Source organism: Xyrauchen texanus, chromosome 23 (genome assembly GCF_025860055.1).
Source record: "Xyrauchen texanus isolate HMW12.3.18 chromosome 23, RBS_HiC_50CHRs, whole genome shotgun sequence".
NCBI lineage: Eukaryota > Metazoa > Chordata > Actinopteri > Cypriniformes > Catostomidae > Xyrauchen > Xyrauchen texanus.
Window position 1 is genome coordinate 10,897,355 of NC_068298.1, and position 22,069 is coordinate 10,919,423.

The following is a 22,069-nucleotide window of genomic DNA, read 5'->3' on the forward strand; positions in this document are numbered from 1 at the left end:
TAAGACTGTGTAAGGGATATAATCATATAAAGGGTAATATAATGAAAAACATGATTTTCCTTTCTCTTTTGAAATTCAAAAGTTTGTTATACTATCTTGACATACTCTGACAATCACAACTCCAAGCTAATTAGCACATTAACAAATGACTGCCCCGTCAACAAACCAACTTTTATCAAGTATTCAAGTTGGCAGTGTTGTAACTACTTTTAACATGCAAAACGTTTAGTCAATGAAAAAGTAACCTTTTTTAGGTTAAAAACGGGTAATTACAAGGGTATTATGCTACATTTACATTTATTAATTTGGCAGACGCTTTTTTCCAAAGCGACTTACAAAAGAGGAAATCATCTTAAGGAGACCGTGGTACAAAAAGTGCCATATTACAAAGTTTCACTATCATCAGAATAGTATACAAAACAGATTTTTTTTTTTTTTTTTTGTGACTGGTTAAGTGCATATAGCATATTTGCAATGCTATAAATGTGTCCCTATAATTCAACATTGTGAGGGTTAGGGGTAGAGTTAGGGTTCTGGGATAGAATCTTTAGTTCGTACACTATAAAAATCATTATGTCTATGGAGAGTCCTCATAAGGATGGCCGCACCTGTGTGTGTGTGTGTGTGTGTGTGTGTGTGTGTGTGTGTGTGTGTGTGTGTGTGTGTGTGTGTGTGTGTGTGTGTGTGTGTGTGCGTGCGCAACAGCAGGATTTGTACAACAAGAACAAAATTATTGTCTTATTATTATCTCTTTATTATTATTATATTTCTTAATATCTTTGCTCTACAAACAGCAATATTTTTGTGGTCCGCTGCATTCATTCATCAGTTAAACAGTTAAAGCCAAAGACTGTGGCAAACAGCATAATAGAACTAAAACATGAGCCAAAAGATGGACTGTTCCTGCTTATTTCGTCATCCTTTTTAATTTACTGACTTTAAACAAACACAACAGTCATAAAGAATCATAGATTGCTGGAGGAGAGTCCCTGTGGCATTCATTATGATCTTTTTCAGTTTTCTCCATTTCTCATCTCTTTCCCAAGCCAAAGCTTTGTAGATTTTTGCTATTAGCTTGGTGGTTGGTTTGCCCTCCTGCTAGCACACACCTGAGTATCTCAAAACTTCATGAACAACCCCAACCCAACCAATTTTTTTTCATGCCATATTACCACATTTTACGGAATGCACACAATTAAATCCATGCGTTATGCTTGACAAGGTTTTATTGCCTGTTGCATGGGGTATATGTCCTTTTCTGTTTTGTTGTCCTCTTCTAAACGTCCTCTAGTCTCTTTGGCCCAATAAACATGTTCTGCTAATAGTTTTTGACACTAGAAGGTCCCAGATGAGAAGTGTTCCTCTCCAACTTTGTACTCCGCTCCCTTCCCACCATCTGTTTATTCCCCACCATTTCTACTTTCTCCACTCAGACGACTCCAAATTTCCCGAGGCGGTGCGTGTCTTGTTGACCTGGGTGGAACGAGGGGAGGTAAACCGTCGGAATGCCAACAACTTCTATTCCATGGTCCAGTCCTCCAATAGCCACATTCGCAGGCTGATGAACGAGAAAGCCGCCCATGAGAAGGAGATGGAGGAAGCCAAGGAGAAGTTCAAGAACGCCCTTTCTGGGATTTTAGTGCAGTGTAAGTGTTTCTTTATACCAATGTTTGTTCTGTATCAAAACCTAGTAAAATTTTTCTCCCCATATGCATGAGCACTATAAGTTCTTAGAGTAACAGACACAATGGAAGCATTAAGCAATTGGGTGTCGTCAGCGACCGCATGATTGCACTTCATTTCCTGCCATCTTGATAGCGCACCCAGTGCAGCAGTGCTTTGCATTGATTGATCCAGTGCCCAGAGAAATGGTACTGAACTACCACTCTTAAACACACACACACACACACGTAGATTCTTTAATACATGAGCAGGCAAAATTCTGTGCATATTTTGATTCAAGCATCTGGGGAGTTTGTGGCTATTCACGGTGAACTTAGAACAATGAGTCCAAAAAAGATGCCACCGTGTAATATTTCATTTATACGCAAATCTGGTACAAGAGATAGAAAAAGAATAATGATTTAGCAAGGACCCAGCACAGGAAATCTTAGGGTATAAAATATGAGTCTTGTAACAAACAAAATTAGCATATTTGAATATCCAACATGGGCATTTGTTGATGAAAATGTATTTAAATGTGTGTTGTGTATGTGTACCGTGTATTTGTTGAAATTTAAAAAGTTTTTAGAAATATTTATTTTGAAAGCTTAACTTTTAAATGTCATGGCAAAAGGTGTTTTAGTGTTGCGAAGGAAATCTGCCCAACTTTTGACCTCAATAGCAGCGCAAACACATTTCTCACTATACCCTTCGACATCAATTACTTTTTTTATTTCAACACTTACATTACCTGGTATTATGGTGATACATGCTTTGATCTGAGATCATTGTGGACTGAAGGTAAGTCCTGCAGGTCTCTCCCTCTTTTGAACTGAATGTTGAACAGGTAGAGTATTAGACAACTGCATTAGTGCACAGCAATAGGCATGCCATTTTAACATGTGAAGGGACATGTGAAGGCATTATGCATCTCTTCTAAAGACTTGACTGTTCATTATTTCTGTTTTGCATTGATTTGCATTGATATGATTGGAAATTATGGAGACATTGCAGGAATAATGCTTGATTTAACAGGCTTTTTTATCAAATCGTCTCCCTGTGGAGTCTTAAATTCCAAATTTGATGGAAACATTCAAAGGAGTGGTAAGTTTCTTTGTCTAACTGTTTTAGGACATTCTTGGATATCCTCTCACTCTGTGAGGATTGAAGAGACACTGATTTATATATATATTAGGATACTGCGTCATTAAGTTGCACCTATCCTGATGTCAGATAGAGATTGAAAAACCAAAGGGCAGATTTACAAGCATTTGCGGACAACAAGGGACACGTGTATTTACAAATATGTCTCTAGTGGAAGGTTGAAATGATACCATGGTTTTCAAAAGACAAAACATCACCTTCCCTCAGATACAGGCTTCATCTGCCAGGACATGCCTTCCCCCACCTTTAGGAAAGGTGAGAACATGTACTGTATCTGTAAACCTCCCCCATGCCTTTTTGAAAGTTTTAATTGATTTATATGCAAAAATTTGAGACATTCAATGAAATAGTTATAATAATTAGAATATTTGTTAGAAAAATAGAGGGGATATAAATGTAGAGAAAGGCCAGAAACATATATTTGCAAGCATGCCAATTCTGACTTAAGTGCTTGGCTAACAGGGTCCAGAACATACATGTGTTCTTGCTTTGTTGTGCACTGTAAACCCTAATGCTGACATGAAATGTCAATTTTTGGGCTCATAACTCAAATATATAAGTTCCTTGAACTTATACACTCACCTAAAGGATTATTAGGAACACCTGTTCAATTTCTCATTAATGCAATTATCTAATCAACCAATCACATGGCAGTTGCTTCAATGCATTTAGGGGTGTGGTCCTGGTCAAGACAATCTCCTGAACTCCAAACTGAATGTCAGAATGGGAAAGAAAGGTGATTTAAGCGGTTTTGAGCGTGGCATGGTTGTTGGTGCCAGACGGGCCGGTCTGAGTATTTCACAATCTGCTCAGTTACTGGGATTTTCACGCACAACCATTTCTAGGGTTTACAAAGAATGGTGTGAAAAGGGAAAAACATCCAGTATGCGGCAGTCCTGTGGGCGAAAATGCCTTGTTGATGCTAGAGGTCAGAGGAGAATGGGCCGACTGATTCAAGCTGATAGAAGAGCAACTTTGCCTGAAATAACCACTCGTTACAACCGAGGTATGCAGCAAAGCATTTGTGAAGCCACTACATGCACAACCTTGAGGCGGATGGGCTACAACAGCAGAAGACCCCACCGGGTACCACTCATCTCCACTACAAATAGGAAAAAGAGGCTACAATTTGCAAGAGCTCACCAAAATTGGACAGTTGACGACTGGAAAAATGTTGCCTGGTTTGATGAGTCTCGATTTCTGTTGAGACATTCAGATGGTAGAGTCAGAATTTGGCGTAAACAGAATGAGAACATGGATCCATCATGCCTTGTTACCACTGTGCGGGCTGGTGGTGGTGGTGTAATGGTGTGGGGGATGTTTTCTTGGCACACTTTAGGCCCCTTAGTGCCAATTGGCCATCGTTTAAATGCCACGGCCTACCTGAGCATTGTTTCTGACCATGTCCATCCCTTTATGGCCACCATGTACCCATCCTCTGATGGCTACTTCCAGCAGGATAATGCACCATGTCACAAAGCTCGAATCATTTCAAATTGGTTTCTTGAACATGGCAATGAGTTCACTGTACTAAAATGGCCCCCACAGTCACCAGATCTCAACCCAATAGAGCATCTTTGGGATGTGGTGGAACGGGAGCTTCGTGCCCTGGATGTGCATCCCACAAATCTCCATCAACTGCAAGATGCTATCCTATCAATATGGGCCAACATTTCTAAAGAATGCTTTCAGCACCTTGTTGAATCAATGCCACGTAGAATTAAGGCAGTTCTGAAGGCGAAAGGGGGTCAAACACAGTATTAGTATGGTGTTCCTAATAATCCTTTAGCTGAGTGTATATCTTAAAAATCTATAAACTATAAAAAAGTTTTTAAGTGTTAATAACTCAAATGATTGAGTACAAAATTCAGGCTATGTGGAATACCCAGAATAACTTGCACTTGAGTTATTTAATTATTTTTCCTTGGTTAAAGGGAACATATGTGGGCATTTATATAGTTGTTATAAAGAATCCGTAGAGGTTTTAGCTCTTTAGTAGTATTATTTATGTTGTTTTGTTCCAAATGGTTGTTTTTATGTGATGACACCATTAAGCCTGGTTTATACTTTGTAGGAAGACAAACTTGGGTGAATAAACACAACCTCTGCGAACAAAGCTGCCATTTATATTTAAGCGCTGTGGAGTTTTAAAATGTGTTAATTTCGGTTAATGGTTGTGTTTTAACATACTGTTCCAGCCACAAGTAAAGCCAATAATGCAGATTTTCTCTCTGTGGACCGCTGCTTTTAGAGCTGCTTTGCTTCTATGCTTCATTACTTGTCACGGCCCCTTGCACTTTTAAAAACTCTAATTTCTCTCTACACATTTGTCATGGCCGCGCTGTCTTTGTAGATTTTGTGTTGCATATCATGTTAAAAATGTATACTTCTGCATAATCTCTGAGAGATGGGCTTCAAAGTTATCCATTTCAATGACAGTAACCCAGGTAACAACTCTCTCAGCTGACACGCACAATTTTAAATAAAAAACATAATGTCCAAACCACACCCATGAGTAGTTTTAACCAATCATCAATGCTCTTCGACCAGCCGAGTTCTCCTAGCTCAAGAATTTCAGAGATGTGTACGAACAGGACAAATATCACCAAACGATCAGATTGGCAGGATGTAAATTTCACTGCATTTCGTCATCATTTGTAGGTGAACTAAGTGAAGCCTGTTTGTCCAGGAAGTACAGTATAAGTTAGCCTTTAGGGTGATCTGTGTCCGCTTTGGTCAGGTTGGACCCTGTTAATTTTATTTCACTTCACCTTGGGCATGTGCAAATGATGAACATGTATATATGCATTACAGTGGTGAATTCAGTTTATTTAATGATTGACCTTGAATTGTTTGGAATAGACCCAATAATTTGAGCTGTGTTATTGCATGGTCTAAATTTGAGTCAATTCAACTAAAATTATGAAGTGGAAACAACAATATTGAAATGGCAAATATGAGTTAAGTATACTTGCATCATGTTATCTTAACCTAAAAATGTAAGTTTATTCTATATGAACACCAAGTAAAGTGAACATAATTACAAAGGTTTTGGAGATGCCATTACTCAATTCAATTGAGGGAACCAGTTTACCTAATCAGTTGAGAAAAAGTCAACTTTTTAGCATTTTCAGTGTGGTGTTAACACCCCCAGCACTCAAGTTCTAACTTGCTTGACAAGATTCTTGTCAAATTATTTTTTCGTGACAGTGTTCAAACTGAAAGAAAAAACTGAACGTTGAAGAAGAGAGTTTATGCTAATAGCTATAGTACCCCTTCTGCTGAGGATGTAACACAGTTGCACTTCCTTAAGAATTGTTGACAATTTCAGAAGTCAACAATGTATGAAATCGAGCTTGCACTTGCATTCATGTACTATATGCATTTTTCCACCATTAGGCCGAACACTTCTGAGCACAGTAATGATTTCAGTAGCACTTCCACTTGAATTCGGTTAGTTCACTGTGCTCTACTGTGCTGGTGGAATGCTTTTAGTATGTGGCAACTCAAGATTGGTCACTTGCTCAGTCAGTCCATTCTAATCCTGATTTCACAGCACCAGAGTGGAAAAAGAAACATAACCATGCCAACGAGCCAGGAACAGCATGATTCCGCAACGAGAAACATTCGGCCCAATGGTGGAAAAGGGGCTTACGTTTTAGGCCTAAGATGCAAGTTATACCTTTACTACACAATTACAATACATAATTGGTGTTTTATTGTATTCATGCCAGTGGGTAACACACAAAACTTATTTGCATTTCTGACACTGTTGACTGGTGTGTCAAACAGCTCTGCAACGATGTTCAATGTTCCGCACATCAGAGAAACCATTTAATACACTTATACACCTGCACACGTACACCCACCTACAAGCTGTTAGATGCACATGCATACACTCAGGCATGTGCTCTCCCTCCCAGCTTTGTCATCTATCTCTTCCATTGAATTAAAGAATGCTGAAGTCACTATAGATCTGGGCTCTCTCTTGAACATGCCTTTGCTGCAGACTGAAGTTTGACAGACTTCCAAACTCCCCAGGGTTTTTTAACCCCTTAATAGGGAGGGAAATGTGTAGGTGGGTGAGGTAGGTGAAGAGAGGACATTTTTGAGTGTATCTGCATAGTGTATACATCTTACCATCATCAGTAATGATGTTATGCATCCATCAAGACTTTGGCACCAGTGTTTCTGTCTCGCAGTGCTATCAGTTAAGTTGAAGGATGCATTGACGTCAGTACCCAGGCACTGGTTTCAGTGTTAATACATAGATGTCTAAAACTCTTTGAAATGTGATAATCTCAAATAATCTAGTTATGCGAGTAGCTACAGTATGAGGCCTGACATTTCTCTAATAAGTATTAGACAAATAAAGATTGGTTTAGAATAATTGAAGGGTTTTGTGGTGTCAAAGATGTCAGAGCACCATATACCATTAGCAGCTGTGATTCTCAACAGCATTTTTTAGTCCTTAGTCTTCCTCCTGTCTTTAATTCTAACAGGAAATTAATGTCATGTACCTCGAGACATTCATAGCACTCAAGCCCCAAAATAGTTGATTGACTGCCTCGTCTGTTAATTCTAAACAGATGATGGAAGGTTTGCTCTAATGAGTTTACATAAGTGAGACATTCTCTCTAATCTATACACAGTGAAGTAATGAGCTCAGCCTGTCAATGTACTCTTACAAAATGGAAGGAATCCTTTGACTATCCGGTCAATGAAGGTGAGAGGTGTTGTGGTAATTGACAAAGAAGAAATATTGCCTGGAAAAGTTGTTCTCAGGTAAAGCTAGAAAATTCACTTTGCTACTGATTGATTTCCCCAAGAGTCTTCCCAAGTCTAAACTACCTGCGGATGGATAGTGCTGGAGAGGTTGATAATGATTTGCAACACACAAGATCTTATTCAGATCTCATCCCTTTAACTAAGTCACCCCAGCTCAGTGTTTGTTGGTGATTTTCTTTAAACCTGTGAAATATCCTGGTCCTATTCTACTCCAAAATCAAGAGAAGCAAATAAAATATTATATTTTGCATATAGAAAATGAAAATGAAGCCTATTTTTATGGCCATTACCCCCCCAGTTCCCATTACCATAATGCTGAAAAAAATGGGTCTTTATGATATTCTCATTATGGCTTATTTAAAGTGTAAAGTATTTATACATCATAGTCATAGTCCCTTGGTACTGCCTTTCATTTTTTTATTCATTAAACAACATATTTTCTTTCCTGTAAAGACTATTACGATAATGAGAATCATCATTTAAAACAATGGAAATAGTAAAATGTCTAAACCCTTAAGGTAATGAGATTTGCGGAGGTAAAATGTGCCTGAATAAAAAAAAATGTAATCCAAATGATCCTAAATGAAGACTTCCTTTTCTTTATGCAAAATGTAATTTTGTATTTATTTTGTATTGATCTGAGGTTAAATATGACCAGGACTTTTTCAAGTCAGGTTTTTTGAGAATCACCCTTGTACTGTATAGAGGGGGGGAGGGGAAAAAACATCACTTCCGACCTGACACAAGTTTTTTCACTCCTCTGCACCTTCCCAATCGCCCCTCTCTCTCTTTCTTTCTTTGGATGCCCCAAACTGGCCCCTGCATCCCCTGCCACAGTTGAGCAGATTGTGTCTGTATTCCACGCTTCCTCCAAACAAAAGGCATGGGACCATTTCTCCAAAGCCCAACGCAAGAACCTGGACATGTGGCGAAAGCAAGCAGAGGTTGGTGTTTTCATTTCTTCTCATGAATATGTTCATGCTTCACATTTACAGTGATAATTATGCAGAATGTTATGCTTTCTTCTGTCCATTTTCCCTTCCCTGCAAGCACGCAATCTCTTAACTGAAGTACAATTATTTTTCTTTGATGTGAATGTTCACTGAAGCCAAGAACGTTTGATAACTGAAACACTCAGCAGTAAGATTTCTCAGCAGCTGACAGCCATTCGGCAGGTAACACTAAGCAACTCTTACCAAAAAAATATAGATTAGTGGATTCCTGTTGCCCAAATGGCAAAGCATAAAAATGGCAAGGTTTTAATTATCAGGGAACATACATACTACTTGGATAAAAGTGTCTGCCAAAAGAATAAATGTTCAATAAATGTACACTGAATATACCAAAGCTCAATACAAGAGAAAAATACTTATGGTCGATAGAGGATTGAAGCAGAACCTTTTATTCATTAGTGAATCTGAATTTTTTTTACTTTGTTTTCTATGGTCATTAGGTAAGTTTTGAGAGATCTCTTTGATTATTAGTGCACAAAGACCCAATCTGGTATGTAATTAGCACCTTCATTTTCACTGCAGGCAGCATTAAAACACCATTTTACATGGATCAGAGGGTTGATATTGTTTACATCTAATAAAGCTGATTCTAATATTAGAACTCCTGCTCTGCAAATGATTATGGAATCAATTAAAGTAGCTGGAAGTTTTTTTTTTTCATAGAAAAGAATGCAGAAAATGTTCCTACTCCCTTAAATATATTAATTAAATAAATGTACAGAGGTATCTGACCTGTCCCTGTGACAACTGTAGACTTTGTAAACAGCAAACAAAAATGTGTCCACAGACTGCGGACATTGTCACTTTTCACCTGTCAATCGTTTTGCTTGTTCTCATAGTGCTGTATTTGAAGCGGATCATTGAGGCTATGATTCATATGTCAGTTCAGGGTGCTTTTTTTCCACTGTTGAATTTTACAGCCACAGGAAAATTGCTGCTCTTTTGCAAGGTTTTGATCTGAAAATTATCTTTGGAGTGCGGGGTTTTGGAATGAGGGGGCATGGCTAATTCAAGGCTAATTAAAATCGCTTATATCAACTTTAAGGACTGTACAGTAGTTCAGGTTGTTGTAATTCTCATAACTTTAAAGTCAACATGAAGTAAAAGAATTGACCCTATTTACTTAATATATTTCTTAATGATACATCAGTAAACATTTGTAAGTAAAAGTAGAAATAAAAGTTTGTCCTTGGAGTCATTCATTAAAATGCACTAACTTGGTCCCCCTCTTTCAGCTAACATCACCTAGACCACATGGGTGGGGAAAATAATGTTAGCTGATAGCCAAATAGCTGTTCAGGCACTTTTGAGGCTACTGTTACAAGTAATGCTGCCTTTTTCTAAATCCTGCCAATAGTTAACACAACAATGTGACTCAGAAATGTCACCTTATTAAAGTAAAATGGGTTGTTAATGCTGTTTCATGTTGGCTTTAAGGTGTTTGAACAGCTATAGGATGCAGGTAAATGCTGAGCCGAAAGAGACTCCTCACTTTTGAAGGTAGGTGTTTAAAACTTGAGTTGCTTCACGTCGCAAATACTACCTTTTAAATGGCTTAACTCAAATGTATAATCCATTTGATTTCATTAATTTCCAGTGTACAGCCCAATCTCTGTGTCCAGTGATCAGACAAGCAGAATTTCTGTGTCATCAGCCCTGAAAAGGAAAATGTATTTCCATAAGAAGTAGAGGTCACGTCCTTCCATTTTCAAGCTATTGTGAAGCACATTAAGACTCTTTGCAATTACTAGCCATCACAGCTTTGTTAACTTAGTGAACTAAGTGAATACTTAATTGTTTCAAGAAGACCTTCATTGGCTGCCTTATTTGCAATTTTAGATGTCATTCTCCAAATGAATCAGTTACATAGAGTTCCATTTGCTCTTACCCTATTCTTTAGCTGTGAACAGGGCTTATTAAAGGTGCCGTAATTATGGCATTATTGAGTTCTCTCTTTTATTGAGTTTCTCTCGTTTTGCACTCTCATTTCTCCCATCAGACAGCCAGAATGAATGTACAACAATACTAATAAGCCTAGCTCAGTTTGTTAAGCTGATGTACACACATATCTTGTATTTCGCCACTTAGCCTTTTGTTCTGACCGTTTGACTCAAGCTGAATATGTTCAGTTTCAGATATGAGACTCTTCTTGCTCCCGGGCTGGCATTGTGCTTGCAGTTTCACTGTAGCTGAGACAGGAAGTAGTCTCAATGCTGTCACTGAGGATGAAGCCTCATTTGAGAAGAAGAGAGAGTTTGGTGGCCTCTCTCACCTTTTACATTATGCATTGAGAAGAGCCAATCTCAAAGCTGTCTGAATCCTTCTGGTATGACAATGCAGGGCTTCAGGGAGATGCCAGGCTTTCAAACAAGCCTTTGAACTTTAGATTTGAAATGTTTATGTTTTAAAAGATCCCATTATTGGTGTTTTAATGTTTATCACTATAGGTAGAGGTTGTGGCACACCAGAATGTGGTTAGTTATAGAGTGTTAGATTTGAAGCAGGTGACGGCAATTAATTGATATTAGGTAACAGTATTTTAAATATCTGTTTACTCTGCCTCACTCACCCTCTGAGCTGTATGGACCATTGCTGTGCTTCTCCCATAAATTTGATGTTAAGATGCTGGTTTCAGATGATTTGTGGACCCAGAGCTACGTTCAGGCTTGATGGAATTCAGGGGATTTTTATCCTCATTTCCTTTAACTCTCCTGCAAGTTTACCTGGTCATTCTTGACTAAACAATGCTTTGGGAAGTGTTGGTTTTGACGCAGGTTTTTATCCAATCAAGATTGCAGGTTGTCCTCTGTTTGGGATGTCAGGCTGATTGTTATTCCAAACAATACACCAGTTATTTGCAGTTGCCTGGACGACCTGACTTCAATTACATTCAATTTACACTTAAGCAGCAAGGCTGCCCGTGTTAAAGATTGGAATTAAAAAATTTAAATTTGGGCTCTTCCAGAGGTAACTTCATTTGGAGTTAGTTGCCTTTCTGTTGGTGCCCATATAATTTTTTTCCCCCAACATTGGGCAGATAGGCCTGTTTGCATTTGTGCCACTTGCTCGACCTCCATAATTCTCAGCGAGATCATGTGTTGCTGTGCTAGACATATGGTTCTGTTTATGCTGGGCCTTTTGTTTGTTGTCAGGGAGCGAGTTTCTCTCCCTGTGGCGGTCATGTTGTGCCTTTGCACAGCCGCATCCCTCTTCTGTGCGCATGCCTCATTAGCCAGAGCTTCCTCATCATGACCGCCAACAGGGCAGCGCCCATGCCCAGACATCTGCTTCATCTGCCCCTGCTCAGCCCTGCAAATCTGTGGTGACTATGTAATCACATCCTGCCACATTCAAGCTCTGCTGGCAGCCATTATAACACATTAAGGAGTCCCTATGCAATGTTTATCCACTGACTATGTGATCTGACAAGGTCAGCCAACATCAGGTGTCTTTGTGCGTCGTTACCGCTGGAACTGGGCCACATGTTCTTATGGCACTTGAGGACAATTCTTACATTTTATGATCTGATCGATCCGATCTTATTACATTTGTAGCCCATATATTTTCTGTTTTCATCAAGTAGCAGTTGTGATTACGTACTGTGTTCCTGTCATTCGCAGGAGATCAGAAACATCCACAATGAAGAGCTGATGGGAATTCGAAGAGAGGAGGAAATGGAGATGTCAGATGATGACATGGAAGATGCCCTGGAAAGCAAGGACTCCGACGACTCAGGTATACACTGTTCCAGATTGACGTTCAGTGTTCATGCAGAAGGACAAGATCAGAATCCTTCTCAAAACTGTAGAAGCACTACAAGTGCATCATCATTCTCGGATGGTGGGTTGCACCTATTAGGATTCACTTGAGCAGAGTTTAGAGAAAATGCTGGATATTTTATCTAGGTTTTACTGGAATACACTTTTAGTTAAACCCCTTAATTTGATCAAATCAATCAGTTATTGTTACTTTATAACTTAAATACTATTTTAGTTGTCTCAAGTAGCTGGTGCTGATGAATTAATAAATGCATGTTTACTACTGCCATTATAAACAGCTAAATAGTTTGATCACTGACTTAAAAGGCTGATCAAGCAGATTGAAAAAATGCATGTACACTTATAAAATTTCACAAGCTATGAAAAAAAATTGTTGCAATATGATGGTCACTGCGATGCTATATTGTAGGTCCTTTTTAGTTTAATATTTACATATTAATTACAGATCCCTGTTATAAAATTCACTGTGTTAAGAAAATAGATTTCTTCAAATTAAAACCAGGATCAAAATGATGGTTCAAATGTAATGCTGATTATTACTAACCCTCTGGTGTCTGAGGGTGTTTTGGGCCCTGGAGACATTTTGATATGCCTTGACATTTGTGCTTTTTTCAGTTGCTTAAAAACATATTAATGGCTAAAGTCTGATAACACTGTATTCAGCACAAACTGGGCTACAATAATATGTGAGCAACATGTGTGTACATGTTTGTATTTTTGAGAAAATAACGTTTATGCATGGTTTTTGAAAAAGTCATTGAAATAAGGCCAAATAACACATACTAAACATTTGTCCACAAGACTTTTGAGAACTGGATCTTGTAGAGTTCTTCTAGAGTTTTTGCTACAAAATGTTGTGAAAACCATCCTGATCACTCATTCATACAAAACAATATAGTAATTTAAATTTTGTAAGACACTTTTAGTGTTAGAAAATTCATATGCGAGGAGGCGTGAATGATTATGAATATGGATTGTAATTCACACCTGAGGAGACAAAGACCCCTCCCCTGGGCCTGTCACTGAGGAATGTGACAGAAAGAGAATGAATGTGAAACTTAATGATCAAAATCAAGTTTTAAGTTAAAAGAAGTAATCAGACTATACATTTTCTTTACTTAAAGACTTTACTTAATTTAAGACCTACACTACCATTTAAAAGAAGTCTCTTCTGCTCACCAAGACTGCATTTATTTGATCCAAAATACAGTAAAAATATTGATATTGTGAATTCTTTTTACAATTTAAAAGAACAGTTTTCTATTTGAATATATTGTAAAATGCAATTTGTGATCAAAGCTGAGTTTTCAGCATCATTACTGCAGTCTTCAGTGTCACATGATACTTCAGAAATCATTATAATATGCAGATTTTCTAGTATGGGCATATTTAAAGTGCATTTTACTCATTTACACCTGAACAGATATTTGCAAGCACAAGCTTCATTAATGATAATGAGGCAGCATAAACAGTAGTTAAAATATAATCTAAACATTCATATTATTATTATATCATATTACAGATCATATTTATATCATGCAGCATACAATTTAAATACCTGCTTTAGACGAAACAACATTTACATGTAACTAAAAATTGCATATTTCATATTTCAATACTGTGAATCTTGGCTGGCGAGTCTGGAAACAGTCCCACTAGTAAAATATGTACATGTTCATATAAAATAGCATGTCAACTAATGTAAGTAAAACTAAATGACTTACTCATCTGAAATTGTATGCTCGGTTTGATCAAGTCTCTCTTTAAAATACAAATGTTCATCGGAGTCCCGCTCTTCTTCTTAGGAAAATGTTAACTCTTCATCACTATCCAGGAGTTTCCTTGCCTGTGTATCATGCATCTTCCAAACGTGCAGAAAAGTGAATGAACTTGATGTTTTTAAGGAACAGTTGGGGGCGTTTACCATTTGCATTGATTGTCTCAGCACATTAGCGTATGAATAGCGCCCTCTTCCCGTGGGTGTGATCACATTAGGGATAATTAGCTGAGCCAGGATAAATTGTACATCGCTTTGTTTCATACAGATTACATTGTAGGAGAATATTTGTTTTAAATTTCTAAAAGTAGAAATTTTAAGCTTTCTTTAGACATATGTTTCATGTTTGTGTGATAAGTATTAACAGAGTTTCAGGTCAGTTTTGTGACGTGTTTCAGATATATACACAAATAAAAGAAGACCCTTTATAGTCTCTAATGATGTCTAACACTTATCTGTATACCCCAAAATGATGGAGAATCTTATGTTGTTTCAGCTGTAATGACCAAAAAAATCCAGCAGGACACACCAGCCCCTGAGGGTTAAAAATGTTTCAAAGTTCAGTGCTGATTGCAAAATTGAATCCAGTGGTGATTTGTGAATTATATGAGGACACTTTCTCTACTCTGAACATACAGCGCTAATACATTTGCAGAATTAAGTTATAACCAGCTAATTTTCACAGTATAAATGAAGTGAAAAACTGGGATCCAGCTTCTAGAAAAGCCCTGACTGCTTAATGACCCTTGTCACTATATGTCTGGTTCAGGCTTCATTTTTCTCAGAGGTTTTCTCAATAAGCATTCTTTCAGGAACTAATGAAGCTCCTAGAATTACCCTTCCCTATAAGACCACCATTTTGGCCAAACATTTTCACGTCTTTCGGTGTCAGAGAAAATTATTTACACATCAATGCCCATTATGTGGCCTTTTTTAACAACAAAACTAACAAGTGACAAATTGGAAATGGGTACAAGTAGTTTAATAAAAAATACAAATTTTGTTATTACTTACTATTTCGTGAATGGTGAGGCAGTAATCAGATGAGATGGTCATTCTCCACTATCAATGTGATCTTTTGGCCTTTTTTGCCAATTTTCACTGCCATATACAGTAGACAGTAGAGTAAAAACAGGAAGTGTTTTGGGACAGATTCAAACTTGCACCACCTGCTATTACTCCATGAGTTTAAATAATTTTGCAAACCACAAGGTTGTAGCTCCAACATCAACATGCTCTTTGGATAGCAGCAGTGCACATGGCTGAGAAATTGCACCCTTTGCAAGTCAAATCCTTGTGTCGGCAACCGATTTCATCATGGCAAAACAGTGTCATTCTTGTATTACTATTCCTACTTACCCCCAGTGACTTTCAGAATGTGTGGAACAGTGCCAAGTGTGAGTCTGCAAGCTGCTCTTCCAGATTATTTCAGGTTCTGCCTGTCACAAAAGTGCCATAGATAACCAGAACTGTGGCTGGTCAGGAGATAGAATCATGGAATAGGGTAAAATTATCAGTTTGGTTTATTATCAGTGTTTGTTTTGCCATTGTATGACTACTTGGCTGTTAAACACACACATACCCTCCATACATGGCTTGCAACTCTCTGATATTCTTAGATGTGACAAGGGCCCTCATTAGCATGCAGATATATGCAAATGTAATCATTTACCTTGTTTGATTCACACATCTTCTCATGTGTGACCTTAGTTATTAGAATACAATGATAATGATCACTGTCAGTGGGTTGTCAGATATTTGAGAGGATATCATCAGATAGGATTGGGCAGGAGATCCACTCGGTTAATGAAGGAGGTAATTCAACACATTTATTGTTAATGAAAACAAATATTTCATACCTGCCAGTAAGATGAGTAACCTCCTTATTGGGGAAATGTGGCTTGTGCTAACCTCTCCCTATGAATTTTAGTCTTGTTAACATCTCTAGTAGATAAAGCCACCCATGTACCTACAGATGTGTAAGAACACCTCCATCTTACCTGCAGCCCATCCCGCTTGTTTGTTTTTTTACCCCCAGAGTTAACGGACCAGGGTATATCTTACAATATATACAGTGCCGTGTGCAAAAGGTTGCTGCTTTCTTTACTGTCAGCACCCCTGGGCAGCACAGGTCGATATATATGCCTGCCATGTTGTTGAAGGTGAACCGAATGCTTTTTCAGGGCAGAGACTTGATGAGATGCGGCAATCACTAAAAACTGCTTCTGTCTCTCTCTCTCTCTCTCTCTCTCTCTCTCTCTCTCTCTCTCTCTCTCTCTCTCTCTCTCTCTCTATATATATATATATATATATATATATATAAACTTTTAAATAGGCAGCTAACTAAGGCATTATCTTAAACGTCATGGAGTCCCATAAGTGACCAATTTGTTGCACTCCACATAGGTAGCAACATCTCATGCAAAGTACATGGGAGACTCAACACAAATTAATTCCAACAGAATTAATTAGCACATTAGCACATTGCTTGGTGATACTCTAATAAGCCAAAAAAATATATATAAAAAAACATCACACATTTAATGGGTGAAATAGTATATATTTATTTTATGTATTACTTATAAGTATTGAATTAAATAAATGTATTATCCTATTAATAACATTTGTCTCGACCACCATCTTGGACGATTATTTTAAGTGCTCAACCGTGCACAAGCCAGAATGGCATGTGGGGGAAAAAACGTAAGTTTACCATAGCTATAAATTTTGTCCAAAATGAGGTAGATATGCAGCATAATGTTGTTGCCTACCTTTGTGAAAAGCTTTTGCATTGAGAGTGCACCTGGGATGCCTAAAAATGTCAATGAGCCAATATACCGCCATTGCCAGGTGATTATGCTTTTCCCTGCAGTCACAAATTCTGTTCATATCTCATCCTGGCTTCCCTTATCTTCTGCCCACATCACTAAGACTCCTATCCTCCTTTAGCACTTCCGAAAAATCCTTCATCAGATGACTGATCAGACATTTCCTCTCTCTCCCAGCCCAATCTAAGATGGACACGGTTCTCAGCATAATCCTGTTATCTTCTCCTCTAGACATTGAGCAGAAGTGGTGTCTCTGATCAACTGGTTGTTAAGAGACAGCTGAATGACAGAATGTCTCGGTGTGAAGAACCCTTTTGCATCCGTTTTAATTACAGCCGTTTGATAACAATGCCCATGGTACATTAAGTGAAGCATTAAGTAATACACTTTCCCTCCATTTAATCCTCTCTAATTAGCCTCTGAAAGTGAAGCGAACACGGCAGTGGCACCGAGGGTCCTTTCATCTCAGTCCATCAATGGCTTTCTATAAGCAGCCTTTGAGGAACGCTCTTTTCTACTACTTTTTCCATGTCCAAATACATCCACTTTCAATCCTTTCAATGCCTTACCACCGCCACCACTGTTACTTATTACTCTGCACACATGTGTTATTATATGCCTCTCTCTCTTATTTTCCTCCCCTAAATGTCCTCTCTGGTACACCTCTTACCTTTCTTTCCGTTATTGTTTTTCACCTCTGCCTTCTTCACTCATGTGTCTCTGTCTGCTTATTTCCCTTTCCTGTCGCCAATGCATTGTCATTTTTCATATCTCTCCAACTCGCTCTTCTCCCCCTCCCAGGGCCGCTGGCGCAGGTGGAAGCTCTGAAAGAGGAGAATGACAGTCTGCGGTGTCAGCTGGATGCCTACAGAAACGAGGTGGAGCTGTTGAAACAGGAGCAGGGAAAAGCTCAGCCCCAGCAAAGCGAGGAGGACGCCACCCGCCAGCAGCAGCTCAGCTTCCTGCAGCAGGCACTGCAGGGCATGCAGAAGGTACACACACACACTATACCAGACAATAATCAAGGTAGGAGCATCAAGGGGTCAAGGTTTGGCTAGTCAGCATAGGCAATAAGGCCCTGCTGGTAGATGCCATAACTACACCATTATGGAGGCAAAAAGCATCTTTCTTCATTGATAGTCATACAAAAGGAGCTGTGTATTTTGACAAAATTGATTATTTGCAAATATTTGATTACGTTAAAGGGGTGATGAAATGGTCTTTTTTTATTGTTTTATAAGATGCCCACTGATAATGTCAGTAAAGGTTTTTTCATTAAACATAATTTAGTAATATATGATAATTTTCCACCCTGTCTCAGGCCCTCAATCTGAATGCTCGGTTTTGGCCTCAGCTTCTCTTTTAAATGTCAACATAAATGGCCACTGTTCTGATTGGCTAACATTGTGCAGCTACTCAAATTCAGCCATATTTGAAACTCAATCGGAAGAGAATTAACAAACTTCACAATACCAAAACATTTATAAAACTAAATTTCAGGGTTTACAGATAATGCAAATTCAACAAATTGCATCTGAAAAAATAAAACTGTTCATCTCAAGCTCAACTGGTAACATTCACACCCTGTCTTCACCAGACATTAGAGTCATGTCAAAAGCAATAGAACTCATTATAATCAATGACGTGGTCTACCATGGAAACATCCGTTGCGGAGCGTTGCATCGCACCTCATTGTGCCAACAGTAAACAGATGTTCTGTTCCAATTTGTGCTGCACGTGCTGGCATTACTACTGCCAACAACACAAATAAACGGTTTAGAAAGTTTGTGTCGACATTTCTGGTGTAGACAGCCTCAAGCCGCAGTGTCGCGTCAATAGACGCGTGTGGTGCAAGTAGTGTGTCACCACCGTAAACAATCAAACAGTCATGACATTTGAAATATTTATGAATGGAACTGTTTACTTGTGTTTTTGATCCGGCCCAAGTGTTTTAACATCCCCATCCTTCAATAACAATTCCTTAGCAAAGCTGGAATTGTTTTATGACTGGTTCACAAGCAATCACGCTGATACGAGTCAACATAACATGCAATCAACATTGAAAATGCTGAAGACATGACCAAAAGTACAATGAAGATGCACACATCCAGTTTCCAGAATCATTCAACACTGAAATGCACATCACTGGAAACGCATCAAAACTGTCAAAGACATCCATCTAGTGCATGTTTACATACACCAACAATTAAAACTACACAGATGGGGAATAGTTAGTCCACACTAGGCCTGTTTGTCCTGCTCTCTCTGAGTTCGAACTGGGATTTTTCACCCAAAAATGAAAATTCTTTCAGAATTTACTCACCCTCGTGCCATCCCAGATGTATATGACTGTCTTTCTTGCAATGCAAATTACGATTTTTAGAAGAATATTTCAGCTCTGTAGGTCCATAAAATGCAAGTGAACTTTTTGAAGCTCCAAAAAGTACTGTACATAAAGCCATCATAAAAATAATCCATATGATTCCAGTGGTCTAATTAATGTCTTCTGAAGCTAAACTCTAGGTATTTGCAAGAAATAGAACAACGTCGTTGTTTTTTCGTTTTGCTAAAAATATTCACTTCTGGCAAGCTTGAGGTTTGTACGTTGACGAGGGTGGAGTTTAAACTGACTCTCGCGTGACATAAGCACGAAAGCCTCCACTGCATAGATATTCGTACGTAAATCCCTTATTAGCAGTTGTTTCTTTGGAACGCGATTCTGTTTCCACACAAAAGAGGTTTATGCAGCGGTCTGAACGAGGAGCTCAGTCTAAGGCATCTCCTCCACTCACTCACTCACTTGCTTTCAAACCAATTCAAACAGCTGTCCTTGTTCACCTTTCCAAAATGGCACAGCAGTTGACATATCCAAACCAGCCGAATACCATCTATGTATGATTCTCTATGCTCCTCTGTTGTAAACAACGCTTGCACTTCCGTTTTTTTTTTTTTTCCGTATTTCACACATCAGTTCTCGTGTGAACTTGTCAACATACTTGACCTCGACCCTTGTGAATTTTATTTTTAAATTTAGATTTCTTACACACAACTAGCGTTTTGCTTCAGGAGACATGAATTAATCCTCTGGATTCTTATGGATTACTTTTATGATGGCTATAAGTGCTTTTTGGAGCTTCAAAAATATGGCACCCTTTTACTTGCATTTTATGGACCTACACAGCTGAAATAATCTTCTAAAAATCTTCATTTGTGTTCTGAAGAAGAAAGAAAGTCATACACCTTCATCTGGAATGGCATGAGGGTGAGTAAATAATGAGAACTTTCATTTTGGGTGAACACCTAGGTGTGAAATAGGCTTGTGTTTTCCCCTGTCTGGTATTTTGATGTTACAGGTCAGGATAGTCATTAGGGAAGCTTTGGACTGTGCCTGTTCTTGTGGTGCCATCAGCCAATCTGTTATCATGACTTCATTGTCCTGAGACTGTGATTACTCACTTGGGATTTACAGCAACGGTGATTGGAAAATGAAAAAATATTTCCCTACAACTGAGTGTCTGTGAGCAATGCTCACAGCATGCAGGTTACTAACTTCTGACGGGACATGCGCCAGACGATTGATTGATGGATGGATGGAAATGCAAACTGAGAGCTCTCTCCAATTATTATAGACCTCCTTGGTCTGTATGCTCAGATTGCTGGAGGTTTTGAAGACATGGGTGGTCACTTTGGGTGGTGTGGCACAGTGGTTAAAGATCTGGTTTGGTTTCCGAAAGATTGTCTGTTCGAAACCAGCATGGGGTAATTTGCCAACTATAATTCATCCGGTGTGTTTTTACAGTCTTGCTTTCTCACACACCTTCTGATTCCTTACTTTAATAAATGCAGTGTTATTCTATGTGAGAGTTCTTTATCATCAGGGAGTAGCAAGTAAAAACACTTAATTTCTGTGGATCATTCAGGTTATCAATCACTCACAAAATAGTAAACACAAGAGATGTAAAACTTGTCATGTGAAGTGGAAATTTTGTTGGTCTTGACGTCTCCCACCCATCAGGCACTTTCATCTCTTTTATCAAACGTTATTTTATCTTCTCTTGAGGATTGGCACTATTTTTAGAGCAATCTCCTGCTACCAGCCTCTGTTCCTCATTGTTCTTTCATGCGCTCAGACTGACCCAGAGCTTTGAGGTTGGTTTTCATTGAGATTTGTTTTTTAACCCTCTGTGCATTCAAACAATCTGTGTCCTTTAAAAAAGTTTAAAAACCCTCATAACCTTGCTAACATGCTGTGTAAACAATTGGGAGGGAATTCTGGGCAACATGGAGCTTTGTAAGTCATTCTTTTTTATGAGCCCTTGTAAAACATTTAATATAATGAAATATTAAATTACATTTATTTTGTCAGAATATATGGCTACTTTTGAATGGCTGTCAATGGAGAAACAGGCTTTTTGGCAGCATAATGGTGTAGTAACGGCCTCTACCAGCAGGGTCTAAGGAGCCAGGCCAAGCAGCCAACCCCTGACCGATTAGGTGACACAGTTTATTTCCTTTCTGATATTGTATACCTTATCTAGCTAATAAAGTGACAAACACCCAAAAATAAGGTAATCAAAAAGAAAACTAGTCACCCACATACAGAGCATCCTCAGTCCTCACACATCCTGTAGGCACTTAATGCGTAGATGCTATGTCCACACACGCCTGTGACCTTACAATGTGAGCGTTATTAGGGCATGAAGGAGACCATGTAAGAGAGGGATGTTTGTCTCTCTTTATTCTGCATATTTAACATTACTTTTCTGAAGACGGATTTGCTTTGTCTTGCACTGCTGCCTGTATAGGTCACATAAGAGACATGCAAAGTGATTAGTTTGAGTCTGAGAAACAAACATGTACCCACTGAACTCCAATGAGCTTGGTAAGAAAGTCTCTTTTTCCATCAAAAGGAGTAAAAAGTGCACATCATTTCTCAAAGCTGAATCACACTGAAATGGCATGCAGGGCTGAAGATACACTTTCGCTTCTGTGCTCAGAGCGTGTTAAACTCACCCTCTGTCTAATTTATTCATGAGGAGCTGCACATAAAGGCAAACA

The 22,069-nt window shown here is 38.5% G+C and overlaps 1 protein-coding gene across 4 annotated transcripts in view; it reads left to right on the forward strand.

The window, feature by feature from the left end:
- LOC127663308 (ecto-NOX disulfide-thiol exchanger 2-like) overlaps positions 1-22,069 on the forward strand; it is a 239,206-nt gene that overhangs the window by 198,240 nt on the left and 18,897 nt on the right. For all 4 annotated transcript variants that reach the window (XM_052154829.1, XM_052154831.1, XM_052154830.1 and 1 more), the window contains 4 exons: positions 1,434-1,646; positions 8,452-8,558; positions 12,248-12,362; positions 17,813-18,003. In XM_052154829.1, coding sequence (XP_052010789.1) covers positions 1,434-1,646; positions 8,452-8,558; positions 12,248-12,362; positions 17,813-18,003 — 626 coding nt within the window. The remainder of the gene's footprint in view (positions 1-1,433; positions 1,647-8,451; positions 8,559-12,247; positions 12,363-17,812; positions 18,004-22,069) is intronic.